General features: G+C 37.7%; 1 protein-coding gene across 1 annotated transcript; it reads left to right on the top strand.

The window, feature by feature from the left end:
• The first annotated feature begins 10,609 nt into the window (after positions 1-10,609).
• Positions 10,610-24,922, top strand: LOC123754605 (blastula protease 10-like). The gene is made up of 12 exons (XM_045737078.2): positions 10,610-10,675; positions 11,206-11,244; positions 11,568-11,795; positions 12,948-13,166; positions 13,846-14,049; positions 14,613-14,739; positions 16,147-16,281; positions 16,858-16,941; positions 20,706-20,868; positions 21,154-21,291; positions 21,510-21,580; positions 24,861-24,922. Exons 1-12 carry the CDS (start codon positions 10,610-10,612, stop codon positions 24,920-24,922), a joined length of 1,536 nt encoding a protein of 511 aa, XP_045593034.2.
• The last annotated feature ends 2,023 nt before the right edge of the window (positions 24,923-26,945 follow it).

Here is a 26,945-nt window from a genome sequence, read left to right as displayed (position 1 = left end):
CTGCATATCTTGAAATATTTGAGATAGAAATTATGTACAAATTTGACTGCAAACCAACAAGCAGATCTGTATGTCTCTGAATGTCGGACTGTCTCTGTCAGTCAGTCTTGCTGTCAATCTCTTTGTCAGTCACTCGATCGGTCTCTCGTTGCCATCAGTTTTTGCATCTCCAGACATATATTGTCCCTACAGGTTAGATATCTTCAGGTTCCACAGTAGGGATCGCTGCTGCCTCGCTAGGACGACGTTTTTTTTTTTGAGATATATACAAGAGTTGTTACATTCTTGTACAGCCACTAGTACGCGTAGCGTTTCGGTCAGATATCCCCTGCTTCCATCCCTACATCATCTGCTTCCATCCCTACATCATCTCCTTCCATCCCTACACCATATACACCAACTCACAGCCAACTAGGGGAGACATGATCACTCCCTACAAAATCCTCCACGGAATTGACAGAGTAGATAAGGATAAACTGTTTAACACTGGTGGTACGCGAACAAGGGGACACAGGTAGAAACTGAGTACCCAAATGAGCCACAGGGACGTTAGATAGAACTTTTTCAGTATCAGAATTGTTAACAGGTTGAATGCATTAGGCAGTGATCTGGTAAAGGCTGACTCCATGCGCAGTTTCATCTGAAGATGTGATAGAGCCCAGTAGGATCAGGAATCTGTACACCAGTTGATTGACAGTTGAGAGGCGGGACCAAAGAGCCAAAGCTCAACCCCGGCAAGCACAAATAGGTGAGTACAAATAGGTGAGAACAGCCGATCGGAGAGCGGTTTGGGAATCGCGGTCCAAAGGTACAAAAAGACTCTTCTATTCAAGACTGTTTTAAAGAACTCTTTGAAGGACCGAAACGTCGTCGTCCCTTCAACTTCTAGTGTGTGGTCTGGTCAACAACTCTTTGAAGACTCTCTGACTCTTTAAAGCTGGTTCGCTTACCGGCTAACGCAGAAACAAATGGAGAGAGCGTCCTTCACGTGACGCCCAGGTACACCTAACAGTAAATAGGTTGCGTCGCGCAGCGTCGACATTTAATATTTAATTAGCCTTATCCTTTGGACTGGACGGAAGAGCGACCGGTCTAGCTTCTGGCCGGTCGGCGTTCAATCCCCAGACCTTCCAAATGGTTGGGCAGCATTCCTTCCTACCCCAAATCCCTATCCTTATATCCGTTCCAAGTGTGCTGCTCTCTGTATAGTTCCATTCCTTCCAAGTGCCCTATATTCGTAATGGCTCATAGTGCTTTATCCTGATAATTACCTTACCATACCTGCGTTATACATTGCTTTCACCCGACGTTTATCTCCTACTTCATTGCCTACGCCATCGCTTGCTTCCTTCCTTACCTCAGGAAAGGAAGTATTATTGGATAATTTATCCAATTATTTATCCAATAATATTCACTAATATCCAATTCTCTGGCTGATAATCGTCTTCAACCTACTTGACTCTCCCTTCATATCAGGCTTATTTTCCCTCAATCTGAACTTGACTTTCTAATGATCATCTTAGATGCCACACAATACTTTTCCTTACCATTTGAAGAGATAATACAATATAATACATATAATAAAAACAACAACAATAATAATAATATTAGTACAATATTGATAATAATAATAATAATAATAATAATAATAATAATAATAATAATAATAATAATAATAATAATAATAATTTTAAAGTCAACTGGAGCAATTAGGTGACTTGAACTAGCGATCAAGGCACTCCCAGCCCCGCTCCTTACCACTGTACCACAATATAGATACGTTAAACATCCTGGGATTAAACTGAATCCTCCGGAAATCCGGAAGCCTGTCCAAGTTTTATACATATAAATTTCATGCTCTCTTGTGTAATTATAATGGGTCGTGAATCGCAAGCTTCAGCCTTAGATACACAAAGAACTCACACGAACGTTATATATCAGTGAGAAAATGATATTAATTATAATAATTAAAATTAAAATAATATTAATAATAATGGTAATATAGAGAGAATAATCGGAAACAGCGGAGAACGAAGGAAAAAATATGAATAATACTAAACTAATTAACAATAATAATGGTAACATTAATAATAATGATTATTATTAATGTACAATACACATATCTTTTAATAATAATATCTTTAACAATAAATATAATTCATTCCGCCAAAAAAATGGAATTTTTGCAATATGTTGTTGTGGACGTGTTTGCCAAACATGAAACATGTTTGTTGTTTCATATATTCATGTTTGTGTGTTCTATGTATGTGTTTGTATATATATATATATATATATATATATATATATATATATATATATATATATATATATATATATATATATATATATATATATATATATATATATATATATATATGTCGTACCTAGTAGCCAGAACGCACTTCTCAGCCTACAATGCATGGCCCGATTTGCCTAATAAGCCAAGTTTTCATGAATTAATTGTTTTTCGACTACCTAACCTACCTAACCTAACCTAACCTAACTTTTTCTGCTACCTAACCTAACCTAACCTATAAAGATAGGTTAGGTTAGGTTAGGGAGGGTTGGTTAGGTTTGGTCATATATCTACGTTAATTTTAACTCCAATAAAAAAAAATTGATCTCATATATAATGAAATGGGTAGCTTTATCATTTCATAAGAAAAAAATTTGAAAAAATATATTAATTCTGGAAAACTTGGCTTATTAGGCAAATCGGGCCTTGCATAGTAGGCTGAGAAGTGCGTTCTGGCTACTAGGTACGACATATATATATATATATATATATATATATATATATATATATATATATATATATATATAATGGAAATGTTCGTTTGTGCATAATCGCTAATCTCTGAAAGTTCGTCACCAATTGCTTCGAAATTTTGACACAACGCTGCATTCGAATAAGCGCATCTTTTTATATACCTTCTATATAGATGCCACCCCTCTGACAGGTAAAAACCTCTTTGAAAAAAGCGCCATCTGTTGCACATAATAGCAACATTCACGCTACACTAAATATGTCACGAATTCTATTTCAATGTTTCCGATTGCATTGATAAATTTAATTTTCATAGATTTCGATTTATTTGATTTTTTATTGAATTATTTTGTGTGAAATTGTGTTAGAATTGAGCTGTGTTGTTAACCATACCGTTAATTTCGTAAGTATAAGTTTAGATGCCGCACCTTTGACAGGTAAAACTATGCTTTTCTTGAAAAACAGCGCCATCTGTTGCATGTAAGAGCAACACACATGCTATACTAAATATGTTACAATTCCATTTCAGTGTTTCTGATTGCATTGAAAAATTGAATTTTCATAGATTTTTATTTATTTTCATTTTGATTTAATTATTTTGTGTGAATTGCATTGGAAATGAGCTGTGTTGTTTACCATACTGTTCATTTCGTGAGTATATTTTTTTTCATATTTTAATTTCATTTTTAACTGTTCTTCTTATATTTCAGTGATGGGAACATCAGATCACTTGATGTTCCCAATTTTCTGATGGGAACATCAGAACATTTGGGAAGGCATCGGACGAGGGAGTGGGGAATGGTGGGGATGACGAGGGGACAAGGGAGTGGAGCATGGTGGGAAGGAAGAAGAGATGGTGGAGAGGGGAATGGTGGGGAGGGCGAGGGGAAGGAGGAGTGGGGAATGGTTGGGAGGCCAAGGAGACTGGTGAGGAGGAATGGTATGGAGGATTGGGGAACAGGGAAGGTTGCTGGGGCTCAGCAGCTATCCCAAACCGTCCCCACCATCCCAAACTCCTTCTGAGCCACAGCAACGCGTTGCCGGGTACTGCTAGTATATATATAAATATAGTATATATATATATATATATATATATATATATATATATATATATATATATATATATATATATAGAATATATATATAGAACCACCATATATATATATATATATATATATATATATATATATATATATATATATATATATATATATATATATATATATATATATATATATATATATATATATATGCACATGTTGGTGTTTTACATAAATAATTTAAAAAAAACGAGATTGCTTGAAATGCATATATGTTTTAACTTAGCTATTATGGTTACACCGTCACTCAACTAGCTAGTGATTCACCACCGTCCCCGGTGGCAACTGGCAGGCGTATATGGAGTTTGTTCTCCACTACTCTCTCTCATAATTCAATATAGCTCATTGTATTCCTTCTCTCACTGAGGAAGTTGATTTTAATATAATTCTGATTCGTTTGGGAGTTCAGTTTCGGCGTGTTATATCTAGTTCTGATCTTACTCATGTATGAGTCATTAGTTCTGGTCCCACTTCATGAGTGGCTCCCTCGTCCTAGTCCCACCTTCCATATATGGGACATGGTCTTAGTCCCACCCCTATGTGTGTGTGACTCCTCCTTCAGGTCCCACCCCCATTCATGAGCCTACTACTTGACCGCACCCTATACGTGACCCATCGTCCAGGTACCACATTTTATGTGACCCATCGTTCCCAGTATATGTTTGGCCACGTGTCCCTAACCCCCGCCTAACAAAATTATTTTGAGTTCTTAATTAATTAAATAAATAGTCTCAATAGTTATTTGGAATTCAAAGACACTCGAAGGCTGTTAAAAATATTTTCTAACACTATGCCAGATGATTAAAATAGTTGTGATTCGGTGCATAAATATGAGGGAATGTTGTGAGAACAATAACTACAGAAGAATTACTCTCATGCCTTGAAGGGAAGAGCTCTCTTAATGATAAGAGTAAGTAAAACGCTTGATCCTAGAGCTCAAGTTCCCTATCCTAGATCTTAGAGTTCTAAAGCCCAATTGAATAAGAGTAAGTAATTATGAAAAGAAAAAACCGACCAGCCCAAAAGTTGTAAAACGCTGCAAAAAAAAAAAAAAAACGCCAAAAGGCTCTGCAACCCCCCCCCCCCCCCACCCCCACCTCCAAAAAATAAAACACACTCAAAACCGTCATAGCGTTGACAATAAATTATAGTAATTTATGGTTCGACAAATCCCATATAAATTATACATTCGGCTCTGTTGTCAAGACAGTGTTGCCATTTTATGTGGAAAAGCGTGCTGTAGACGTGGTTTTTCCATGTAACTGACAACCCTGACTTAATTTATTCTGGACGTTCAGATAATTATCAGTTTGTATTTTGTGGCTATTGGAGTTTACTCTCAGGAATATGATATAGAACCCTGTTGGTCCACCACTTGGAATTAAGTTGCATGAATAGCAGAGCGGCAGGCAGCTAATGTTAGCTTTTTACGTGTGTATACACCATGATTGATTTTCTCATAAACTTAATTAAGTATTACTATCTCGTATGGAGTTGATACCCAAAGGGAAATTAAGTCAAATAAGTAATCATATTAAAACCACCATTTAAATTTTGTCTCTGTATGGTCTGAAACCCTGGATCTGTGACGAAAAGATGTCAAGAGCTACCTCAAGAAATGGGGGTTTCAGGCTTAATGAAACAGCAAGTGCCCCAATGGCGTCGAGTTTCCCTTTACATTGCCTTGGCATGGCCAGCCACAGGAAAAGTACCCGCTTTATCATTGGTTGCTGCCCAACGTCTGAGGATTTCCAAGAACTCTTCAACCTATAAAATATTGTACCGTTTCTTTTTTGTAACAAATACATTTTATATAAGAAAGCTAAATAACTAAATTCGAGGACAAAAAAGATAATATACATGTACATTCGTTGAAATACACAAGGCTCTGTCGTATAAATCTGCATATTGTCTGTATATTTGTCTCGTAGATTGTCTGGTATTCTCTCTGTCTGCCTATTTGTTAATTGGTCAACTGATCTATTTAGGTTCCCTCTTCTCGCTCCGTCATCTACACAGGTGTTACTACCGTGTCCGTGGACACTATTTATGTGCTCGTCCCTGTGGGCGGACATATTTGGAAATATATCTCCAAAATGTTTTCATTAACTCTACATTTTCGAAGGTTTTCCTTGATATATGAAACTAATGTTATCAGAGTCTTTGTGAGTGTAAAGCGACACATATATACTGACATATAGTAATGTAAGCACATAAGATTCTTAAACCCACACATTGACAATTGCACACACACACCCGTTTTTACTATTATTATATGCTTTATTACACCAATATAAAACTGGTGAACAAAATATGAACATTAAAACAAAAATAAAATTTATCTTTCCAAGAGACTGTAGATTTATTCGAACTTCGAAAAGGAACAGAAAATGCAGTTGGCATTCTCCCCCTGCATCGCCACACTGAGCAGCTGGAAAAGGAAGCTCGCTACTCTAGGAGTTCTTGTTGTGTCAATGAGCCAGGAATAAAAATTGCTGAAAAGACTCATTGCACTATCTCCTTATAGACAAGGGGGATTTGCGGATCCAATATGAAAAAAGGGATGTTATATAAATAATATAGTATTATTATTATCATGTTATCGAAAGATAAAAGAACATTTTCTAGAAACTTTTTGATCTCGGTAAATCAATATCTTGGCCAGCATTTAGGCTCACGAGCTCTTGTTAACACCACATCATCACCCGAACGCCAAGTCTGGAGAACTGGGGATGGAGCCCCTGAACTCCCTAACCACTAACGCCACCCACAGCGGGGATTAAGCACGACTAAGCTGGTTTCTCCTCATGAGAGATAACCAAATGTGTTACGACAGCACACTATATTGAACATCACATATGTCATGTTCATTAAAGTCTATCATTCTGAAAGAGTACTGTATTGGGAACCAATTTTAATCTATCGCCGAGTGTAGCGATTAAATTTATTTGGCTTCCTAGTTGGGGAACTAATGTGCTAGCGGCCGTTTTCGGATTATTTGCCCCACATAACCTTCTCAGGGAATGCCTGGACCTTTTTGGTGAACGCTGACAACATCTTAGTTTTGGGTGATATTTAAGGAAAAACGATTAGCAACTGATTTCTAAATGCTGAACATTGTAGAGGACCACCAGGAGAAGGATGCAAATCTTTCACCTTTTATTCACCAGTACTCTTCATTGTGCCTCACCAAGCTTTACAGTCTTAAATATATACGGTGAGGTTCAAGTTCAAGTTCAAATATGTTTACTGAGACAAGAAAAATACATCTCAAAGGGATAGAGTAGCTTAGGCTATTTCTACCTCCATCTACTGCAAGTCCCTCAACGGGTGCACAAATTCATTGAGTACAAATACACAAATCACAATACAAGAATCACATTTAACATTGCAGATTAAACCCAGCATATAATTATTATACTCCTGGGGTACCGTGAGGTATATCTCACCGAGAAGAGTACTGAGTCTCAAGTTATGTAAAGCACTAAAGTACACTTCTTGGCTGGTTGGTAATGATATGGTAGCCGTAAGGCCCAACGCCAAATTATTCTGATACCTTGCCCCGTAAGTCTTCATGCCACTAATTAATAGCCCATTTTTCTACTTGTCTCGCACTATTTCTTGAATTTTCATTAAGGAGCGTGATTAGCTTGTCTTCTTCAAGAAGCAAAATATAAGAATTAATCTCAGGACAAGGAGGGCGTCATTTTTTCCAGAGAGAAATAATCCCGCTTGATTATTGATTATAACACACACACGTGGTATAACTTTGACTGCAAAATATATTGAAGCAAGGACACTGCTCTACTTTGTAATATAATATATACAGCCCTTCAGGTAATTTGTAATATGGCCGTCAGCTGAAAACATAAGTAATATATCAACATTAGGATGAAAAAAATAGGCTTGGAAAGGTGCATAAATTCAGTCATAGATTATCTAATAAAGTTACATATTTTTGGATGATGAGACTATAAATTGGTTTTAACGTACAAATGTTATAGCCTTTGACAAACTTCGTTATTCTTTGCGTGCTGCCATAGAAATAGCAGTGACATGTAATAATGCTGCCGAAACTTTTAACTGCTTTAGCAAATCTAGAAAGTTGTAAACTAAATTCACTCAAGAAACAAAAACAGATTCTCAGATTATGAGTGCTCTATATTTATGGTTTAATCTTGTATAAAAAATTAGAGAACATTTACTGCTATTCGATGAACAGAAATGTTCAGAAAATTTGTTTTGATATTCTTCCCTCCTCTTATTTTGGGTTATATTGTTCGAAACTTCATTTGAGTCTCTGATTAGTAAATGAGTTTGTATATGGAAATGTATAAGTTGACTCCTAATGAAGATAGCAAAATTCCACACACACATATGGCTAATAACACATACATACATAATGTTCAGAGAGACAAACACACATACACACACACTAGGTGGCGGAAAAGGAAGGCCCAGAACAAGATACCGAATGGGAGAAGAATTCCTTCATGAAACGGACAGAGAAAGATCTAGAAGTTGATATCACGCCAAACCTGTCTCCCGAATCCCACATAAAAAGAATAACATCTGCGGCGTATGCAAGGCTGGCTAACATCAGAACTCCTTTCAGGGAACTGTGTAAGGAATCATTCAGAACGTTGTGTACCAAATAAGTAAGACCAATCCTGGAGTATGCGGCCCCAGCATGGAGCCCGTACATTTGCAAGCACAAGACAAAGCTGGAAAAAGTTCAGAGGTATGCCACTAGGCTAGTCCCAGAACTGAGAGTCAGGAGTTACGAGGAAAGAATGCGTGAAATGCACCTTTAGTCGCTGGAAGACAGGCTAGCACGGGAAAACATGATCACTACCTACAAAATTCTCAGAAGAATTGAGAGTGTAGATAAAGATAAACAGTTTAACACGTGTGGTACACGAATAAGGGGACACAGGTGGAAACTGATTACCCAAATGAGCCACAAAGACGATAGAAAGAACTTTTTTATTGTCAGAGTAGTTAACAGTTGGAATGCATGTGGTGGAGGCTGACTCCATACACAGTTTCAAATGTAGCTATGATAAAGCCCAGAAGGCTCAGAAATCTGTACACCTGTTGATTGACAGTTGATAGGCGGAGACCAAAGAGCCAGAGCTCAACCCCCGCAAGCACAACTAGGAGAGTACACACACACACACACACACACACACACACACACACACACACACACACACACACACACACACACACACACATGATATCAGCCTCCACACACACGTGATGTGGTGGAGGCTGACTCCATACACAGTTTGAAATGTAGATTGATAGAGCCCAGTAGACTCAGGAATCTGTACACCAGTTGATTGACAGTTGAGAGGCGGGACCAAAGAGCCAAAGCTCAACCCCCGCAAGCACAAATAGGTGAGTACACACACACACACACACACACACACACACACACACACACACACACACACACACACACACACACAGTGTCACTGTAATACTGTGGAATGGTCGAACAAATGGTTGTTAGAGTTTAACCCCAAGCATATGTAATGTAATGAAGATAGGTGTAGGGAGCAGAAGGCCAGTTACAAGGTATCATTTGGGAGATGAAATTTCTTTAGGAGTCAGAGAGAGAGAGAGAGAGACTTACGGGGTTGATATCACGCCAGACCTGTCCCCTGAAGCCCATATCAAGAGGATAACATCAGCAGCATACGCCAGGCTCGCTAACATAAGAACGGCATTTAGACACTTGTGCAAGGAATCATTCAGAACTTTGTATACCACCTCTAGTCAGACCAATCCTGGAGTATGCAGCCCCAGCATGGAGTCCTTATCTAGTCAAGCATAAGACTAAACTGGAAAAGGTTCAAAGGTTTGCCACCAGACTAGTAACCGGGATGAGAGGTATGAGCTACGAGGAGAGACTACGGGAATTAAACCTCACGTCGCTGGAAGACAGAAGAGTTAGGGGGGGACATGATCACCACGTACAAGATTCTCAGAAGAATTGACAGGGTACATAAAGACAGGCTATTTAACACAAGAGACACAAGTGAAAATTTAGTCCCCAAATGAGCCGCAGAGATATTAGAAAGATTTTTTTTTAGTATCAGAGTGGTTGACAAATAGAATGCATTAGGCAGTGATTTGTTGGAGGCTGACACCATACACAGTTTCAAATATAGAGAAATGATAGAGCCCAGTAGGCTCAGGAATCTGCACATCAGTTGATTGACGGTTGAGAGGCGGGACCAAAGAGCCAAAGCTCAACCCCCGCAAGCCCAAATAGGGGAGTACATTTTGTGACAATTCACTTTATCTATTCCATATACGCAATGTTCTAACTAATCCTCTGTAATCAAGTTTAAATTAAAATATGTATATATAAATAAAAGTGTGTTGTAGGACAGAAAACAAAAATTAAAAATATGACTTATAACGAAACCACACATCAGAAAGTAAAGAAACGACAACGTTAGATGGTTGTATACAGTCTGGCATAAAAATGTAAATCTATACATGCTTTGTAATATACAATTATCTTACAGTCAAACGTGCATGTGATCCCACTCAAAATCACGATGATACAGCTACCTAAGTAAACATGTGAATCAAATATTAACGTTTAATAACTTCTTCGGCAAGCTGAGTGGCATCCTGTGGGCGTTGAGGCGAGGTTGACGGTAGTATATGAACTGAAAGCTGACTCCCACAGCCACAGATATCGATCAGCAGCGTTCCAGTTAACATGGTCCCTCTGTTATGGTGGTGCTTGGCTGTGGCCAGTCCTTTTGCTGTGGACTCTCGAACTCACGTAAGTTACCCTTCATTTATATTTATATATATGATACATTGATAAGAAACTAAGTTTCTTGCATTATTAAAACCAATTCAGTAGTCATTTATTTTGTGTTTACAGACAATGTTCTCTAATGGTATGTTCCGGTTTTATTTATAGTTATTTCCATGTGATTGTTTACAAAACAAATAAAAGTCGAAGTTGCTGCTTGAAATTTGAAATCAGTGTAAGTTAAGGATTCCTTTTTCCATTATCAGAGTTTTAGTCATTCATGAATTGTTTTTAATAAGGTCCGAAACGCTACGCATACTAGTGGGTGTACAAGAATGTAACGCCTCTTGTATATATAAATGAAAAAAAAATTATATTCGTATTTAAAGCCTTCAGATAAACACAAACTTATGGTTGAATCTCAGCATTTTGAAGTTCAATCCAATTTCGACTCAATTGTTTTTATATGATTGATCCACGAAGCATTGTTATTAAATGTCTTATTTATTTTCTTGGAATATGGAGATTCAAATTGTTGTATTTCACCTCCTCAGAAGCCCGAGGCCACTCCAATTCCTTACATCATGCATAAGGTAAGTTAATCAGCGTTCGCGCGTATTCACACACACGCTGTCTGTTTTACAACCACACAAAGAGTGCTCTATTAACACTTTTGAGGAGCCCCATTGCAAAGTACATACTTATTTTCCGTTTTTATTTTTTTACATGATGAAGAGAGGAACGGTGAAAATAATATTTTGTAGGCAGTAACTTAATGCTGAATAATAGTTTTTGAACGTATTGCCTTAGCACAAGTTATGAAGTAAGGATAATACAGGCAATTCACTGGAAAATTTCAAACAAAAATTTGACAAATACATGATTGGAAATAATTGGATATGTAACTCTTTTGCAGTGTCGTATTTCTCATATTCGAATAGCCACTCCTTTTACTACATTTCTTAAGGACAAAGGGTTCGAGTACACCAACCCAGACATTGTGGACGGTCGGCCGCTCTACCAGAAGGACATAATGTTGACGCCCCAACAGTGGCAAGCTTTGAGGGAGAGGAAGGCCATTGCTGACCTAACTTACCGCTGGCCAGCTGGACCCGACGGCTTCCCTCTGGTGCCTTATGTCACTGTTAGTCCAGGTAAGCTAGATGTTGCAGTAGTTATATGAAATGTTAAGAACACCGAAATTATATGCACATTCTCCGAATAATGTAGTGAGGAAACACAATTAAATATACAAGGATCGTGAAGGATTTGATCTCGCACCTGTAAAACGCGAATACACTACTGTTCTCACCTAGCGCACGATGCTCACAATAAGGTAGATCAATATAGAAGCTGATATTTATTTCTTTATTTTATAATATCTCCTTTGGGACACCACAGCGGTATCTGGTGGTAAGCGACCCCCCAAAATCCTCGCCATATAAACGACATTTCTTCATGAAGAATAAGCCAGCTATTCTTTCCCCGTGTTTCCTGAGAGCCACAAATAACCTGGTCCTCTCCCTCTAGCCCAGGAAGTCGCAGTTTAGGCCTCTTATTTCTCCTAATACAGACTACATCTTGCCTTCATCGCTTGGTTCATGGTTTGTGGTTCGTGGTTTGTCTTCTCCTTAATAAGTTAATAATTATCTTCCATTTTTCCAGTCTCTTCTACGATAACTATATCTTCGCCAGTCTTTTCGACATCTACCATATATTATAACTATCTACGGGCTCACCATAGCCCGTGTTGCTTGGAACTTTTTGTTCCAGGTAGCGAATCTTTAACAACAATACCATATATTGTCTAGCCTCCTCTACTACTACTACTATTTCTTCATCCTCTTCAATCTCTTAAACGAAAGTTCCATCTTCTCCATTCCTGTATCTATTGTACATCGTACATCTTTCATATATTGTCCATGTTGCCCTGCTTCCAGGAAGCTCAACCTAAGATCCTTGGCACAGAACATCGGGGTCCCAGTGACAAACCTGGAAGTTTCCAAGCATCAAGGTGTGATCATGCCCTAAATATCGATTTTCGTCTCATACCATTGTCTTTACTTGTTGCCTTGACACTGTGCTCGACTGGAAGCACAACAAAATAATTTTTTTCTGCTTCGATATGATCATTACCATCCGGCTATCCTGAAGGATCTTGTCTTTCCTTCCTTCTGGGTAATCCTTTTGTGCACACACAAATCGTTCTTTATTTTCGCATTTGTCAACTTCGTTCATGGTTTTCCAACTCTATTTTCTTACGGCATCAACCACATTAGTTTCACTCATTTTCCAGAGCATTTACGTACTGTATATTATCCCTTCAGTAGACGTAGCGGCAGTAAAGGCTGGGCTGAAACACTGGACGGACAACACATGCATCAAATTTAAACTGACCACCAACACCAACCAACCTCATCTCAGGTTTATATTGGGTAATGGATGCTGGTCCTACATTGGACGCATATATTACTGGAATGGCCAAGACATTTCTATTGGAAATGGGTGTAACGGGGTAAGTGTCACGTGTTTTGTCTTCGGTAAACTTAATTTTTTTTATCAATAGGCATTTGTTGATCGGTTCTATTGGCTACTGTCACTGATTCCCTGTTACCTAAACTAAAATAACCGAGCGATTTTGTGATTTAACACAATTTCAAGAACAGCAGAGGGATAATACAAGTGCGTTGGCTTGTGTAATCCCACACGCGAGTAAATTAAACAAAATATAACGTGGAATGTGGAATTTTAGTTTGAGTTTCCTTGTGGATACTTACGCATAAACATAACATAAGGAAATGACAAGTAAATCGAATAATGAGAATAGGGCAACTGCAATTTCACCCATACTTATGGGAATTGACCATCTGCAACTTTATCCATTATTTACATAATTTTATACCTCTCTCTCTCTCTCTCTCTCTCTCTCTCTCTCTCTCTCTCTCTCTCTCTCTCTCTCTCTCTCTCTCTCTCTCTCTCTCTCTCTCTCTCTCTCTGTCTTTCTCTCTCTCTGTCTTTCTCTCTCTCCCTCTCTCCCTCTCTCCCTCTCTCCCTCTCTCCCTCTCTCCCTCTCTCTCTCTCTCCCTCTCTCTCTCTCTCTCTCTCTCTCTCTCTCTCTCTCTCTCTCTCTCTCTCTCTCTCTCTCTCTCTCTCTCTCTCTCTCTCTCTCTCTCTCTCTCTCTCTCTCTGCACAGGTCGGCACTGTTGCTCACGAAGTTGGCCACGCTATGGGATTCTACCACGAGCAGTCCCGTCCCGAGCGAGATTCTTTCGTCAGAATTATCTCTGCTAACATCATCTCTGGTATGGAAAGTAACTTCAACAAATACTCTGCAGCTCAGATCAACAACTACAGTGTTCCCTATGATTATACCTCAGTGATGCATTACGGCTCTACGGTAAGGTTTTAAGAAACTGATGGTGATTTTGATGAAATTCTTGTTTTAATAGTTCTTTATTTTATTTAGTTTTACTTCATTTCCGAGACCATCCCATGGTTTATATCTTGTTTTCATATTTATCCTCAACGTTCTGTTGTTCCTCACGTCGAACTTTAATTAATGATCTAAGTCAGTTCTCTTTATAAACCTATTCTCCTTCCTAAGAACAATTGGTAAACCCAAATTAACTTTCTTTATTATACAACTTAGACACGTGGTCTTGATTGCATTTAAGAGTTTAGACTTTATTAGGCTTTTAATTACATTCAGATATTTGTAAAACCTTTGGAACAACTCTATTGTCTAATGAGTTGAAAACTATAAGTAGTCTATACAATTATGCAGATGACTTTTTTAGTAACAATGGTTAGATCCTGTCGCATCTTATTCATTATTTTTCGTGGTTTTTTCATCGTTTGTGTAAAAGTTTAGAATCAATCTTGGTTTCAGAAGCTGTGATGCTCGTGTGATCCTCTAATATATAACATATATTAAATTACTATTTTCTCTCCATCTTCCAGTACTTATCGAAGAACGGAAAACTGACCATCAGCACCATTGACCCTCTGGCTCAAGGTCTCATTGGCCAGCGTTCTGGTCTCTCTCACCGGGACAAGTTGCTGGCCAACCGCATGTATGGCTGCATCGGTGTGTGTGATGGCCGTTCTCTGGCGTGGCAGTGGGTTGTGGGTTCACCTTCCTTATAATATTCGGGCGCATGAGTGTTAAGTGTTAACTTTGATGGACATGGTTGTCATGTCATGTTAAATATTAACTTTGATGGTTGGCACATGGGTTTGAAACCGGGTTCTTCCAACCGTAGTGGCAGTCTTTCACTTTTGTAACCAGTTCAGGATTTGCAGTTCTGGTATTTACTTATTTAGTAACAATCTGCAGAAGTGTTGTGCAGATATTATTCCAGCAATCTACGCTTAAAAATGACGATAGAAATGTTTTGATGTAGCTGCGGGCTGTATTTGTTTCATGTGAAATAATTAATAAATACGTATTAATAATACTTATTTATTAAAGCGATGAGCATGGAACCAAATTAATACGCAAAATCAAGACATGCCTTGAATCTTGTAAAATTCGTTGATGCTCATTTAAAGGTAGAAAATTATTTAGATAACTCTTAGACGAGGTAAGATTAATATGAGAGGAGAGCGCTAAGTGTGACTACACAGAACTTGGAAATGATACGAAAACCTGGCAAACAGTTGTTCGTAAATTGGATCGTTGGTGTTTCGAATAACTTATCTAATCACATAATGGAAGAAATCTAAGTGGAAATTGTCAAGCAAATGGATTAATAAAATCATGATTAGGAGTGATTGGCTATACGCACGAACTGCATCGTTTGGACTAATAGGTATTATGTAGTCTGCTTTATCCATATGTTTAATGACGTTCTCATTCAGCGGCCAACTAGTCCTGGTTGACCCAGAAACGAGACACGTCGTTCTGTATAGATAATGTGCAACTCATGAGGCGAGATACGTCGTTTTCTATCAATAAATTATTCTACTCAAGACGAGATAACGGAATTAGTAGCGTGAGTCTGAAATTATTTTCAAGAGCAAAATGGACTTATGAAATGAGTGCATATCTCTAGTATTTCAAAACTCTTTAAAATATAATTGTCAGAATCAAATTAATAAATATTTAGGTGCATCGATTACAAGTTTGATTAGTCCTTTTACGGACGATGAATATCTCTTGTTGTTGCTCCCATGCTTTAGCAGTTGCCTTGTTTGGGTTCAAGAATACTGGTATCTGGTATAGAGCATGTTATTGCCACATTATTCGTTCATGCAAAGTGTTTGTAACGGAATTATTGTGTTTTTAGCGATAGTTTCAGACTACCTGTATCGGTGAACATTCTTATTCATCAGTGTTTCTGTGATTGGTATGATGATCTTCACCTTAGTGCAGATGTGGACGGTTTAGAGAGTTCTGACGCTCGTGTGAGGCGCCACGTACCTGAATTTGGCCAAAATAATCATTTGTTAGAAAAACATGCCAACAAAATTATTTTCTCTGTTGTGCACACAGACAAATGGTTGGCGGCTTGTAAGCTTTCTTCAGATCCATGTAAAAACGGAGGTTATCTTGGCGTGAAATGTGGGTGTGTGTGTCCACCTGGCACCTCCGGCAGCAAGTGCCAGACTATAACTGGTGGTTACTACGGTAAGATAACCACTTCAATAACACTACAGCTATATTGACAATACTGTTGAGATATTTATCGACACGCAAGAAATTATCACTCTTTCATTTAAGGTTTATTGAATAGCATATCACTCATTATCAATTTCAACGTTAAAACAATATTTTTTTTTAAATAACGCAACACAAAGCAGCATAACACTATCAACGACTTTCTAATCATTAGCAATCTACCAGACAAGACTCAAAAACTAATCTCCCAAACAAGCATCCCATTACTATATACGTTGACAAGACCACACACTAGAAGGTGAAGGGACGACGACGTTTCGGTCCGTCCTAGACCGTTCTCAAGTCGAGTGTGATCGACTTGAGAATGGTCCAGGACGGACCGAAACGTCGTCGTCCCTTCACCTTCTAGTGTGTAGTCTGGTCAACATTCTTCAGCCACGTTACTGTGACTCATCGCCTGCATTACCATATACCTTTTCCTTCGTCCCTCCAGGTACAATACACTGCACATCACCTCCTATAATAATTCACTACCATCGACACACCAACATCAAGGAACTAACCACAAGCCCGTTTATCTAACAGATAACAAATTTCCCAAGTGCTCGAAGACGATCACCAAAGCTGGAGTCATCACATCTCCAAACTATCCCAATAACTACCCGGCAGGTAAAGGTTCTGTTTTCGATGGCCTTAATGAGGGCTTATTATTATAACAAGCTAACTCTTTGTTATTGCTATGTTATTTCAGGAGTATAGAACAAATCAGTTCTAAATAAAGTTCAGGAGTATAGTTTTGTGTGCGGAGACGTGTACCCAGCGATAGGAGACGTTAAAAGAGATTTCGATGTGAATTCAAAATATAACTTATTTAAAAATATTCTAAGCAAAGCACAGGAGCGGAGTTTACCATACAAATTGAATAGATCGAGTACTAATGACCCAAAATGGATAAGAAAGAATCTGAAGAACCTTATAGGTAAAAAGAGAGCGTGGTACAAAAGGATTAAGAATGGGGAAGTCAGTTCAGAACAGGAATTCGTACAACTGGTCAGAAATGTTAAAAAAGAGATAAGGAAAGCTAAAAGAAACTATGAAGTTCGCATAGCAGGGCAAGCACAGACAAATCCTGAAGGTTTTTTTTCAGTTATATCGAACAAAGATTAGTAAAAACATAGATCCATTAAAAACTGAGACAGGTCAAATAACGGATAGTGACGAGGAGATGAGTAGTATTTTTAATAAATATTTTATATCTGTATTTACTAAAGAGGAACTTAACAATAAGCCTTCAGCCGAACAAGTCTATGTCGGTGGGGATGAGAACAGGTTGACTAGTTTAGCAGTTACCAGGGAGGATGTAATTAAACAAATAGTAAAACTAAAACCAAACAAATCCCCAGGTCTGGATGAAGTGTTTGCCACGGTGCTTAAAGAATGCAAAGAGGAGCTTTGCGAGCCACTTTCTTCCATATTTAATAAATCAATAGAGTAAGACAAAGTGCCTGAGTCATGGAAAGTTGCTAATGTGGTACCAATTTTTAAGAAAGGTGATAGATCACTTGCGTCAAACTATCGACCAATTAGCCTAACGTCTATTGTGGGAAAGTTACTTGAATCGATAATTGCAAATACAATTCGTCTTCATCTTGAAAATTACCCCATCCCATCGTCTCCACCATCCCAAACTCCCCCTGTCCCTTCGTCATTCCCCACCATTACTCCCTCCCTTGTCCCCTCGTCCTCCCCACCATCTCACACTTCCGTCCCCTCGTCATCCCCACCATTCCCCACTCCCTCGTCCGATGCCTACCCAAATGTTCTGATGTTCCCATCAGAAAATTGAGAACATCAAGTGACCTGATGTTCCCATCACTGAAATATAAGAAAAACAGTTATAAAATGAAATGAAAATGTGAATAAATAAAAAAATAAACTATACTCACGAAATGAACGGTATGGTAAACAACACAGCTCAATTCCAACGCAATTCACACAAAATAATTAAGTCAAAATGAAAATAAATCAAAATCTATGAAAATTCAGTTTGTCAATGCAATTAGAAACATTGAAATGGAATTGTTATATATTTAGTATAGTATGTGTGTTGCTCTTACATGCAACAGATGTTTTTCAAAAACAGCATGTTTTTTTTTCTCACAGGTGAAGCATGTGTATAGTAGATATATAAAAAGACGCGCCTATTCGAATGCAAGGTTGTGTCAAAAATTCAAAGTAATCGGTAAAGAGGTTTCGAAAATTTCTCTCACATGAAAAACACAGTTTTCAGAAAAAAACATGTTTTTCCCCGTCACAAACGTGACATCTATATAGTATGTATATAAAAACCTGCTCGGAAGCGAATGGAATGTTGTGTCAAAATTTCGAAGCAATCGGTGAAGATCTTTTGGATGATTAGATTAGATTATATAAATATATATATATATATATATATATATATATATATATATATATATATATATATATATATATATATATATATATATATATATATATATATATATATATATATATATATATATATATATATTATCATTAAATATGACCGAAAAAGTAAGATTAATAATTCTAACACGAATTTGCTCTATCTTTCTTACGTTTCTTTTCACTGTTGATGGTAATTCAAAGATCAATTCTCCAATCTTCAAAATTCTCCAAGATTTTGGAGAATTAATCTTTGAATTACCATCAACAGTGAAAAGAAACGTAAGAAAGATAGAGAAAATTTGTGTTAGAATTATTAATCTTACTTTTTCGGTCATATTTAATAATATATGTCTACAGGAAAGACTGCTACCAAAATATAATATATATATATATATATATATATATGTCGTACCTAGTAGCCAGAATGCACTTCTCAGCCTACTATGCACGGCCCGATTTGCCTAATAAGCCAAGTTTTCCTGAATTAATATATTTTCTCTAATTTTTTTCTTATGAAATGATAAAGCTACCCATTTCATTATGTATGAGGTCAATTTTTTTTATTGGAGTTAAAATTAACGTAGACATATGACCGAACCTAACCAACCCTACCTAACCTAACCTAACCTATCTCTATATGTTAGGTTAGGTTAGGTAGCAGAAAAAGTTAGGTTAGGTTAGGTTAGGTAGGTTAGGTAGTCGAAAACACATTTATTCATGAAAACTTGGCTTATTAGGCAAATCGGGCCTTGCATAGTAGGCTGAGAAGTGCGTTCTGGCTACTAGGTACGACATATATATATATATATATATATATATATATATATATATATATATATATATATAACTGAAAACTCACACCCCAGAAGTGACTCGAACCCATACTCCCAGATGCCACGCAACTGGTATGTACAAGACGCCTTAATCCACTTGACCATCACGACCGGACATAATGAGGTGATAGCCGAGGCTATTTGAACCACCCCACCGCCGGCACTCGGATAGTAATCTTGGGCATAGCATTTTACCAAATTTGTGTTCGCATTTGTGTTCCTCACGTGTGCCCCAAAGAATGAGGTGATTTGGTAAAATGCTATGCCCAAGATTACTATCCGAGTGCCGGCGGTGGGGTGGTTCAAATAGCCTCGGCTATCACCTCATTATGTCCGGTCGTGATGGTCAAGTGGATTAAGGCGTCTTGTACATACCAGTTGCGTGGCATCTGGGAGTATGGGTTCGAGTCACTTCTGGGGTGTGAGTTTTCAGTTGCATATTGTCCTGGGGACCATTCAGGCTTGTTCGCATTTGTGTTCCTCACGTGTGCCCCAAAGAATGAGGTGATTTGGTAAAATGCTATGCCCAAGATTACTATCCGAGTGCCGGCGGTGGGGTGGTTCAAATAGCCTCGGCTATCACCTCATTATGTCCGGTCGTGATGGTCAAGTGGATTAAGGCGTCTTGTACATACCAGTTGCGTGGCATCTGGGAGTATGGGTTCGAGTCACTTCTGGGGTGTGAGTTTTCAGTTGCATATTGTCCTGGGGACCATTCAGGCTTGTTCGCATATATATATATATATATATATATATATATATATATATATATATATATATATATATATATATATATATATATATATATGAATGTGTTTGGGTTGATATAAATATAGGAGCTGCCAAGTATGGGCCAATAATCCTTCTGCAGTATCCTTGATTGTTATGTTCATATGTCATTTTAATCTTTTCTGTGATGCTGCTGGGTGTTTGTTTGAGTTTATTTTCCTCTTTTTTTAAGGTTCCATCAAAGAGTTTGATGGTGTTGATTTTAACTTCTGTAACTAGATTATTTGATGAGTGTAAATAATTTTAAGTACCAGGACTGGTTCATTTAACATGCGACTGTTCTCCATTCAAACTATATTTGATTCTAGCTCATCTTCTGCTTCCAGTGTGCTAATAATGTCCTGATTTAGCTTAACTCGACAGGCTCAAGATGCACCTATGTGATCAAGGCTCCTAAGTGCTACTATGCTAGACTCACGTTCAGCAGCTTCAAGCTGTATGGACGGAACCCTTACTGCAACAATGTTCCTTGCTGCTACTTCGACTTTCTGGAAATTAGAACCACTAATACTGTTAGTGGTGATGTGTGAGTAAGGAGCTGCCTGATGTCTAATTTACAGCAACACAAAAAATCGAATACTGTCGTTCAAATGAAATGAGCAAATCGAATAGATTTTTTTTTATAAAATTAATAGCTTTAAGTGACTTTTTATTGTAATGTTTCATTATATTTTTTCCACGTGACAGCAATTCAGTCTGCTAATCCGCTCTAAGTAGCTCCACTACTATATATCAACTTCAGGAACAAGTCACCATGGAATAGAACGGAGACTGTCTGACATTACTCTTCAGCTGGCGGTTCTCTTTCCAGGTTCTGTGCGTCGGACATTTCTGCCGGCCGGGTGTTCACAGCCTCCGTGAACCCGCTGATCCTCTACTTCAACACTGAGAGCAATTTCTATAAGGGATGGTCGGCTACCGTGTCTTTCGCGATGATTCCTGGATGCAGGTGAGTTAGACGAAGCGTTATCCCACGTATCTCATGTGTAAGCCACGCATGCATATACTAGCATGGCGAGTATTGCTTGGTGCTGCCTCGCATGGGTCAAAGGGACGTAGGTAGTTTCCTCTATTCGTATGTTTCTGAGGATATGGACAAATGAGAGTTGTGACAAGAACGTTGGTTTTAAGGTTATTAACTCTTATATTCGTTTGTTCGATTTGCAGGCTGTTTGGACGAAAAAGAGGATCTTCTTCAGTCATGAGCAGTGTTTTCTTCAGCACAGTCTCCCCTACTGGTAGGTCCTGGTAGGGACCTGGTGATCAATATCACTAAAGAAATCTGATTTATTACATCATCATTTTTTTTCTGCTAACTAAGAGGATTTTAATATATTTATTTGTCACTAATGTTAAATAAATTTTCATTTTCCACTTTATAAACTTGAAGATCACAATAAGGTCTTTACTGCTAATATAGACGAATACATTACTATCACTACAAGTTGATCTAAATAGGGTTTTGAAATAGTCAAAAGATTGGCAGATGCAGTTTAATGCTGATAAATGTAAAGTTCTGAGGCTAGGTAATGATGATAGAGTTACAAGATATGAGCTAGATGGTGTTGAGATTGCGAAGTCGGATTGCGAAAGGGATCTGGGAGTTATGATTAGTAAGAATTTGAAACCAAGTGATCATTGCATGAATGTTCGTAATAAGGCAAATAGGACACTCGGATTTATTAATCGAAGTGTTAGTAACAAGACACCTGGTGAGGTTCTTCAGATATATCTTGCTCTGGTTAGGCCCCATTTTGATTATGCAGTTCAGTTTTGGTCGCCGTACTATAGAATGAATGTAAATTCACTTGAAGGTGTCCAGCGTAGGATGACTAAGTTAATTCCCCAAATTAGAAACCTTTCATATGAAGAAAGATTAACAAAGCTTAAATTGCATTCACTGGAAAGGCGAAGAGTTAGGGGTGACATGATAGAGGTTTACAAGTAGATGAATGGACATAACAGAGGAGATATTAATAGGGTATTAAAAGTATCAACACAAGACAGAACACGAAACAATGGGTATAAATTGGATAAGTTTAGATTTAGGAAAGACTTGGGTAAATACTGTTCGGTAACAGGGTTGTTGAATGGAATAGACCAGTAGGAGAAAATTCTGTTAAAGTGCCAGATTTTCGAAAAGCTGATTTTAATAGCCTAAGAAATTTTTTGGGTCAAATTGATTGGAAAGTCTTGGGTATGGGGTGTGGGCCGGTCTTGGAGCGAGACATGAACCCAGCGATAGGTGACTTAAATGGGGATTTCGATGTGGATTCAATATATAACTTATTTAAGAATATTCTAAACAAAGCACAGGAACGTAATATACCATACAAATTAAATAGATCGAATACTAATGACCCAAAGTGGATAACAAAGAATTTGAAGAACCTTATAGGTAAAAAGAGAGCTTGGTACAAAAGGATTAAAAATGGGGAGGTCACTTTAGAACAGGAATTCGTACAACTGGTTAGAAATGTTAAAAAAGAGATAAGGAAAGCAAAAAGAAACTATGAAGTTCGCATAGCAGGGCAAGCAAAGACAAATCCTAAAGGGTTTTTTCAGTTATATCGTACTAAGACTAGGGAAAGGATAGGTCCATTAAAAACTGAGACAGGTCAAATAACAGATAGTGATGAAGAGATGAGTAGTATTTTTAATAAATATTTTGTATCTGTATTTACTAAAGAGGAACTTAACAATATGCCTTCAGCCGAACAAGTCTATGTGGGTGGGGACGAGGACAGGTTGACGAGTTTAGCAGTTACCAGGGAGGATGTTCTTAAACAAATAGTAAAACTCAAACCAAACAAATCCCCAGGGCCGGATGAAGTGTTTGCCAGGGTGCTTAAAGAATGCAAAGAGGAGCTTTGTGACCCACTGTCAACCATATTTAATAAATCAATAGAGTCAGGCAGAGTGCCAGAGTTTTGGAAAGTTGCTAATGTGATACCAGTTTTTAAGAAAGGAGATAGATCACTTGCGTCTAACTATCGACCAATTAGCCTAACGTCTATTGTGGGAAAGTTACTCGAATCTATAATAGCAAATAAAATTCGTCTTCATCTTGAAAAACATAAATTAATAATTGAGTCGCAACATGGTTTTATAAATGGCCGTTCATGTTTAACAAATTTGTTATCTTTTTATTCTAGCATTGTTGAGGCAGTTGATAGTGGTAAGGATTGCGATGTTGTATACCTTGACTTTAGCAAAGCTTTTGATACAGTGCCACATGAAAGACTGATTAAAAAGATAGAGTCTCATGGTATTGGGGGTGCTATATTAAGCTGGATTAGGGCATGGCTATACCAAAGGAAACAGAGAGTTAGTATAAATGGAATCAAGTCAGAGTGGGAAAATGTTGTAAGTGGAGTGCCTCAAGGCTCTGTCCTGGGACCTCTGTTGTTTATAATATATATAAATGATTTAGATTCAGGTTTGAGTAGCAACATTTGCAAATTTGCCGATGATACGAAAATCGGTAGGGAAATTAATTCGGAGGAGGACTCACTATCACTTCAAGTTGATCTAGATAGGGTTTTGAAATGGTCAAAGGATTGGCAGATGCAGTTTAATGCTGATAAATGTAAAGTTCTGAGGTTAGGTAATGATGATAGAGTTACAAGATACGAGCTAGATGGTGTTGTGATTGCGAAGTCGGATTGCGAAAGGGATCTGGGAGTTATGATTAGTAAGAATTTAAAACAAAAGGATCAATGCATAAATGTTCGTAATAAGGCAAATCGGACACTTGGATTTATTAATCGCAGCGTTAGTAACAAGACACCTGGTGTGGTTCTCAAGCTATATCTTGCTCTAGTTAGGCCCCATTTAGATTATGCAGTTCAGTTTTGGTCGCCATATTATAGAATGGATATAAATTCACTTGAACGTGTCCAGCGTAGGATGACTAAGTTAATTCCCCAAATTAGAAATCTTTCATATGAAGAAAGATTAACAAAGCTTAAGTTGCATTCACTGGAAAGGCGAAAAGTTAGGGGTGACATGATAGAGGTTTACAAGTGGATGAATGGACATAACCGGGGGGATATTAATAGGGTATTAAAAGTATCAACACAGGACAGAACACGAAACAATGGATATAAATTGGATAAGTTTAGATTTAGGAAAGACTTGGGTAAATACTGGTTCAGTAACAGGGTTGTTGATTTGTGGAACCAATTGCCGCGTAACATTGTGGAGGTGGGGTCCCTCGATTGTTTCAAGCACGGGTTGGACAAGTATATGAGTGGGATTGGGTGGTTATAGAATAGGAGCTGCCTCGTATGGGCCAATAGGCCTTCTGCAGCTACCTTTGTTCTTATGTTCTTATGTTCTTATGATTTGTGGAACCAATTACCGCGTAACGTGGTAGAGGTGGGGTCCCTCTATTGTTTCAAGCGCGGGTTGGACAAGTATGAGTGGGATTGAGTGGTTATAGATAGGAGCTGCTTCGTATGGGCCAATAGGCCTTCTGCAGTTACCTTTGTTCTTATGTTCTTATGAATGAAACAGAAGGAGAAGAAAGTATAGAAGAGGATGGCGTATCACAGATGGAAGAGTCTCAGGAAAATTAACTATCCGCTAATGATGACAGTGTTCAACCCCCCATGTGGTAGAAAATACTGATTTGAACAGTTTTGAAATCAACATTTTCTTTGAATTACAACATTATTGTCATTCACTTCTCCGGCGGAATTTCGTTATTCAACATCTGAGCTTCTAAGGAGAAGATCAAGAAAAATGGTTTACAAAAATAGAGTTGGAAGACATTGTTAAGATTAAAATTCCCTTTGATGGTAGTAGGGGAAGTACAAGTGATGGGCAAGAAGAAATTTCAAAATATTTGTAGTCTCTGACTAAGGCGATATTACTTCTCAATGACTTAAAATGAGGGGAGGCTGTGGACAAGGTGATGTCGATGAACAAATCCACAAGGGCCGTGACCAGGATTCGAACCTGCGGCCATGAATTGATGCTCTTTCCAGCAATGTCGATTATCAATGAATTGGCAAGACGCAGCAAAGTTAAGAGTCTGAAAACATAGAGGGAAAAATTACTTCATCTTCTTTGTGTTCCTTCCATGTTGGTGTTAATTGTTTCTTTGGCAATGAAATACATTCCTGAAGGACATCATGCTTTGTAACTTTAGACCATAAGGATCTTATTATGCTTCCACAAGCATTATTAATCGCTTCCCAAAATTTAAGGTGAGAGGATTAATTCATTAGCTCCTTCACCTCACATTAGTCTAATCACCGAAACTTCAATTATCTTTGAAATTCTATCCCCAATACTGTTCAATTATATCCCCAATACTGTTCAATTATATCATCATTATGTTCGATTATATCATCATTATGTTCGATTATATCATGATCATTATGTTCAATTATATCATGATCATTATGTTCAATTATATCATCATTATGTTCATTTATATCATTATGTTCATTTATATCATTATGTTCATTTATATCATCATTATGTTCATTTATATCATCATTATGATCATTTATATCATCATTTTCTCAATAATAGTATTTCATGGGTCATGAGAATAATCTCAAGATTATTCTCATGGCATCATTTTTTACCTTTTCCAACTTGTTTAGTCTCTCATTTCCATAACAAGGAATGACAGGGACAGCATAATCAATAATAGATCTCATTGTATGCCATATGATTACTATTGGAATGTGAAATATAGAATATGATTACTAATTGTGCACTGAATGAGTTTGTGAGCCCCTTGAGGAACCTTCTATAGACGAGGGCAGAAATAGTTATTCTATCCTTTTGAGATGTACTTCCCTTTCTCAACTTACTTGCAATTGATAGAGTGGGGGGAACTTATATTGTGTGTAAACAGTCCCACTATAAAGACTCATGACATTTAACATCGTTTCTCGTATTTCTCAGGCCACCGAAACTCTACTGGCGACAGAGGAAGACTACTGGTCAACTACACTGCAGTTTAACAGTGTGACTGATGGATCGTGATGAGTTAAATTAACCAGAGTTACAGCTGGGGAACTGTTGAGTTTTGCCACGTTTAAACAATGATGCATTTAGATTGTCCGTCTATCCGTGTCCATTTGTATTTACTATTTGTCCCTGCAAGATCGAAGTGTTAGCTCTTTTTGTTAGACCACGCCTTTCTAACCGTCTGTTGCCTAATATACTGAATTCCGACCTAACTGATGAAGATTAAGCCACCCAAGAGTCAAATCCCGACTAATTCCTTCCGGTCATATATACTACATATTTCTCCTTAACACAGACACACACACATATACATCCCCAGGATGCACTCTGCAACAGCTGATTAACTCCCAGGTACTTATTTACTGCTAAGTGAACAGAGACAATAGGGAAAAGCATATGAACATTTTATTTCTCAACCGGGAATCGAAACCGAATCCGTAGACTTAGAATAACAATAAAATTACTTAAATCTTATTTGTAATATTTTAGATGTAATTAATGTGAATGTAATTGTAAAGTATGATGTAATTATGATATGTGGTTAACTTATTTAACTGTAATAGATATGTTTCGTAGAATGTAAGTGCTAAGATAATTTTGAGTCCATTAAGG

Source organism: Procambarus clarkii, chromosome 18 (genome assembly GCF_040958095.1).
Source record: "Procambarus clarkii isolate CNS0578487 chromosome 18, FALCON_Pclarkii_2.0, whole genome shotgun sequence".
Classification (NCBI taxonomy): Eukaryota; Metazoa; Arthropoda; class Malacostraca; order Decapoda; family Cambaridae; genus Procambarus; species Procambarus clarkii.
The sequence above is the reverse complement of the archived record's forward strand: the minus strand, read 5'-3'. Positions and strand labels throughout refer to the sequence as shown.

Bases quoted from the DNA above. Each gene is read 5' to 3' on its own strand.
- LOC123754605 (XM_045737078.2), top strand. From the start codon at position 10,610: ATGGTCCCTCTGTTATGGTGGTGCTTGGCTGTGGCCAGTCCTTTTGCT. The intron at 11,245-11,567 runs GTAAGTTAATCA...ACTCTTTTGCAG, and splicing joins TTCCTTACATCATGCATAAG to TGTCGTATTTCTCATATTCG. The intron at 16,942-20,705 runs GTAAAGGTTCTG...TTAACTCGACAG, and splicing joins TCCCAATAACTACCCGGCAG to GCTCAAGATGCACCTATGTG.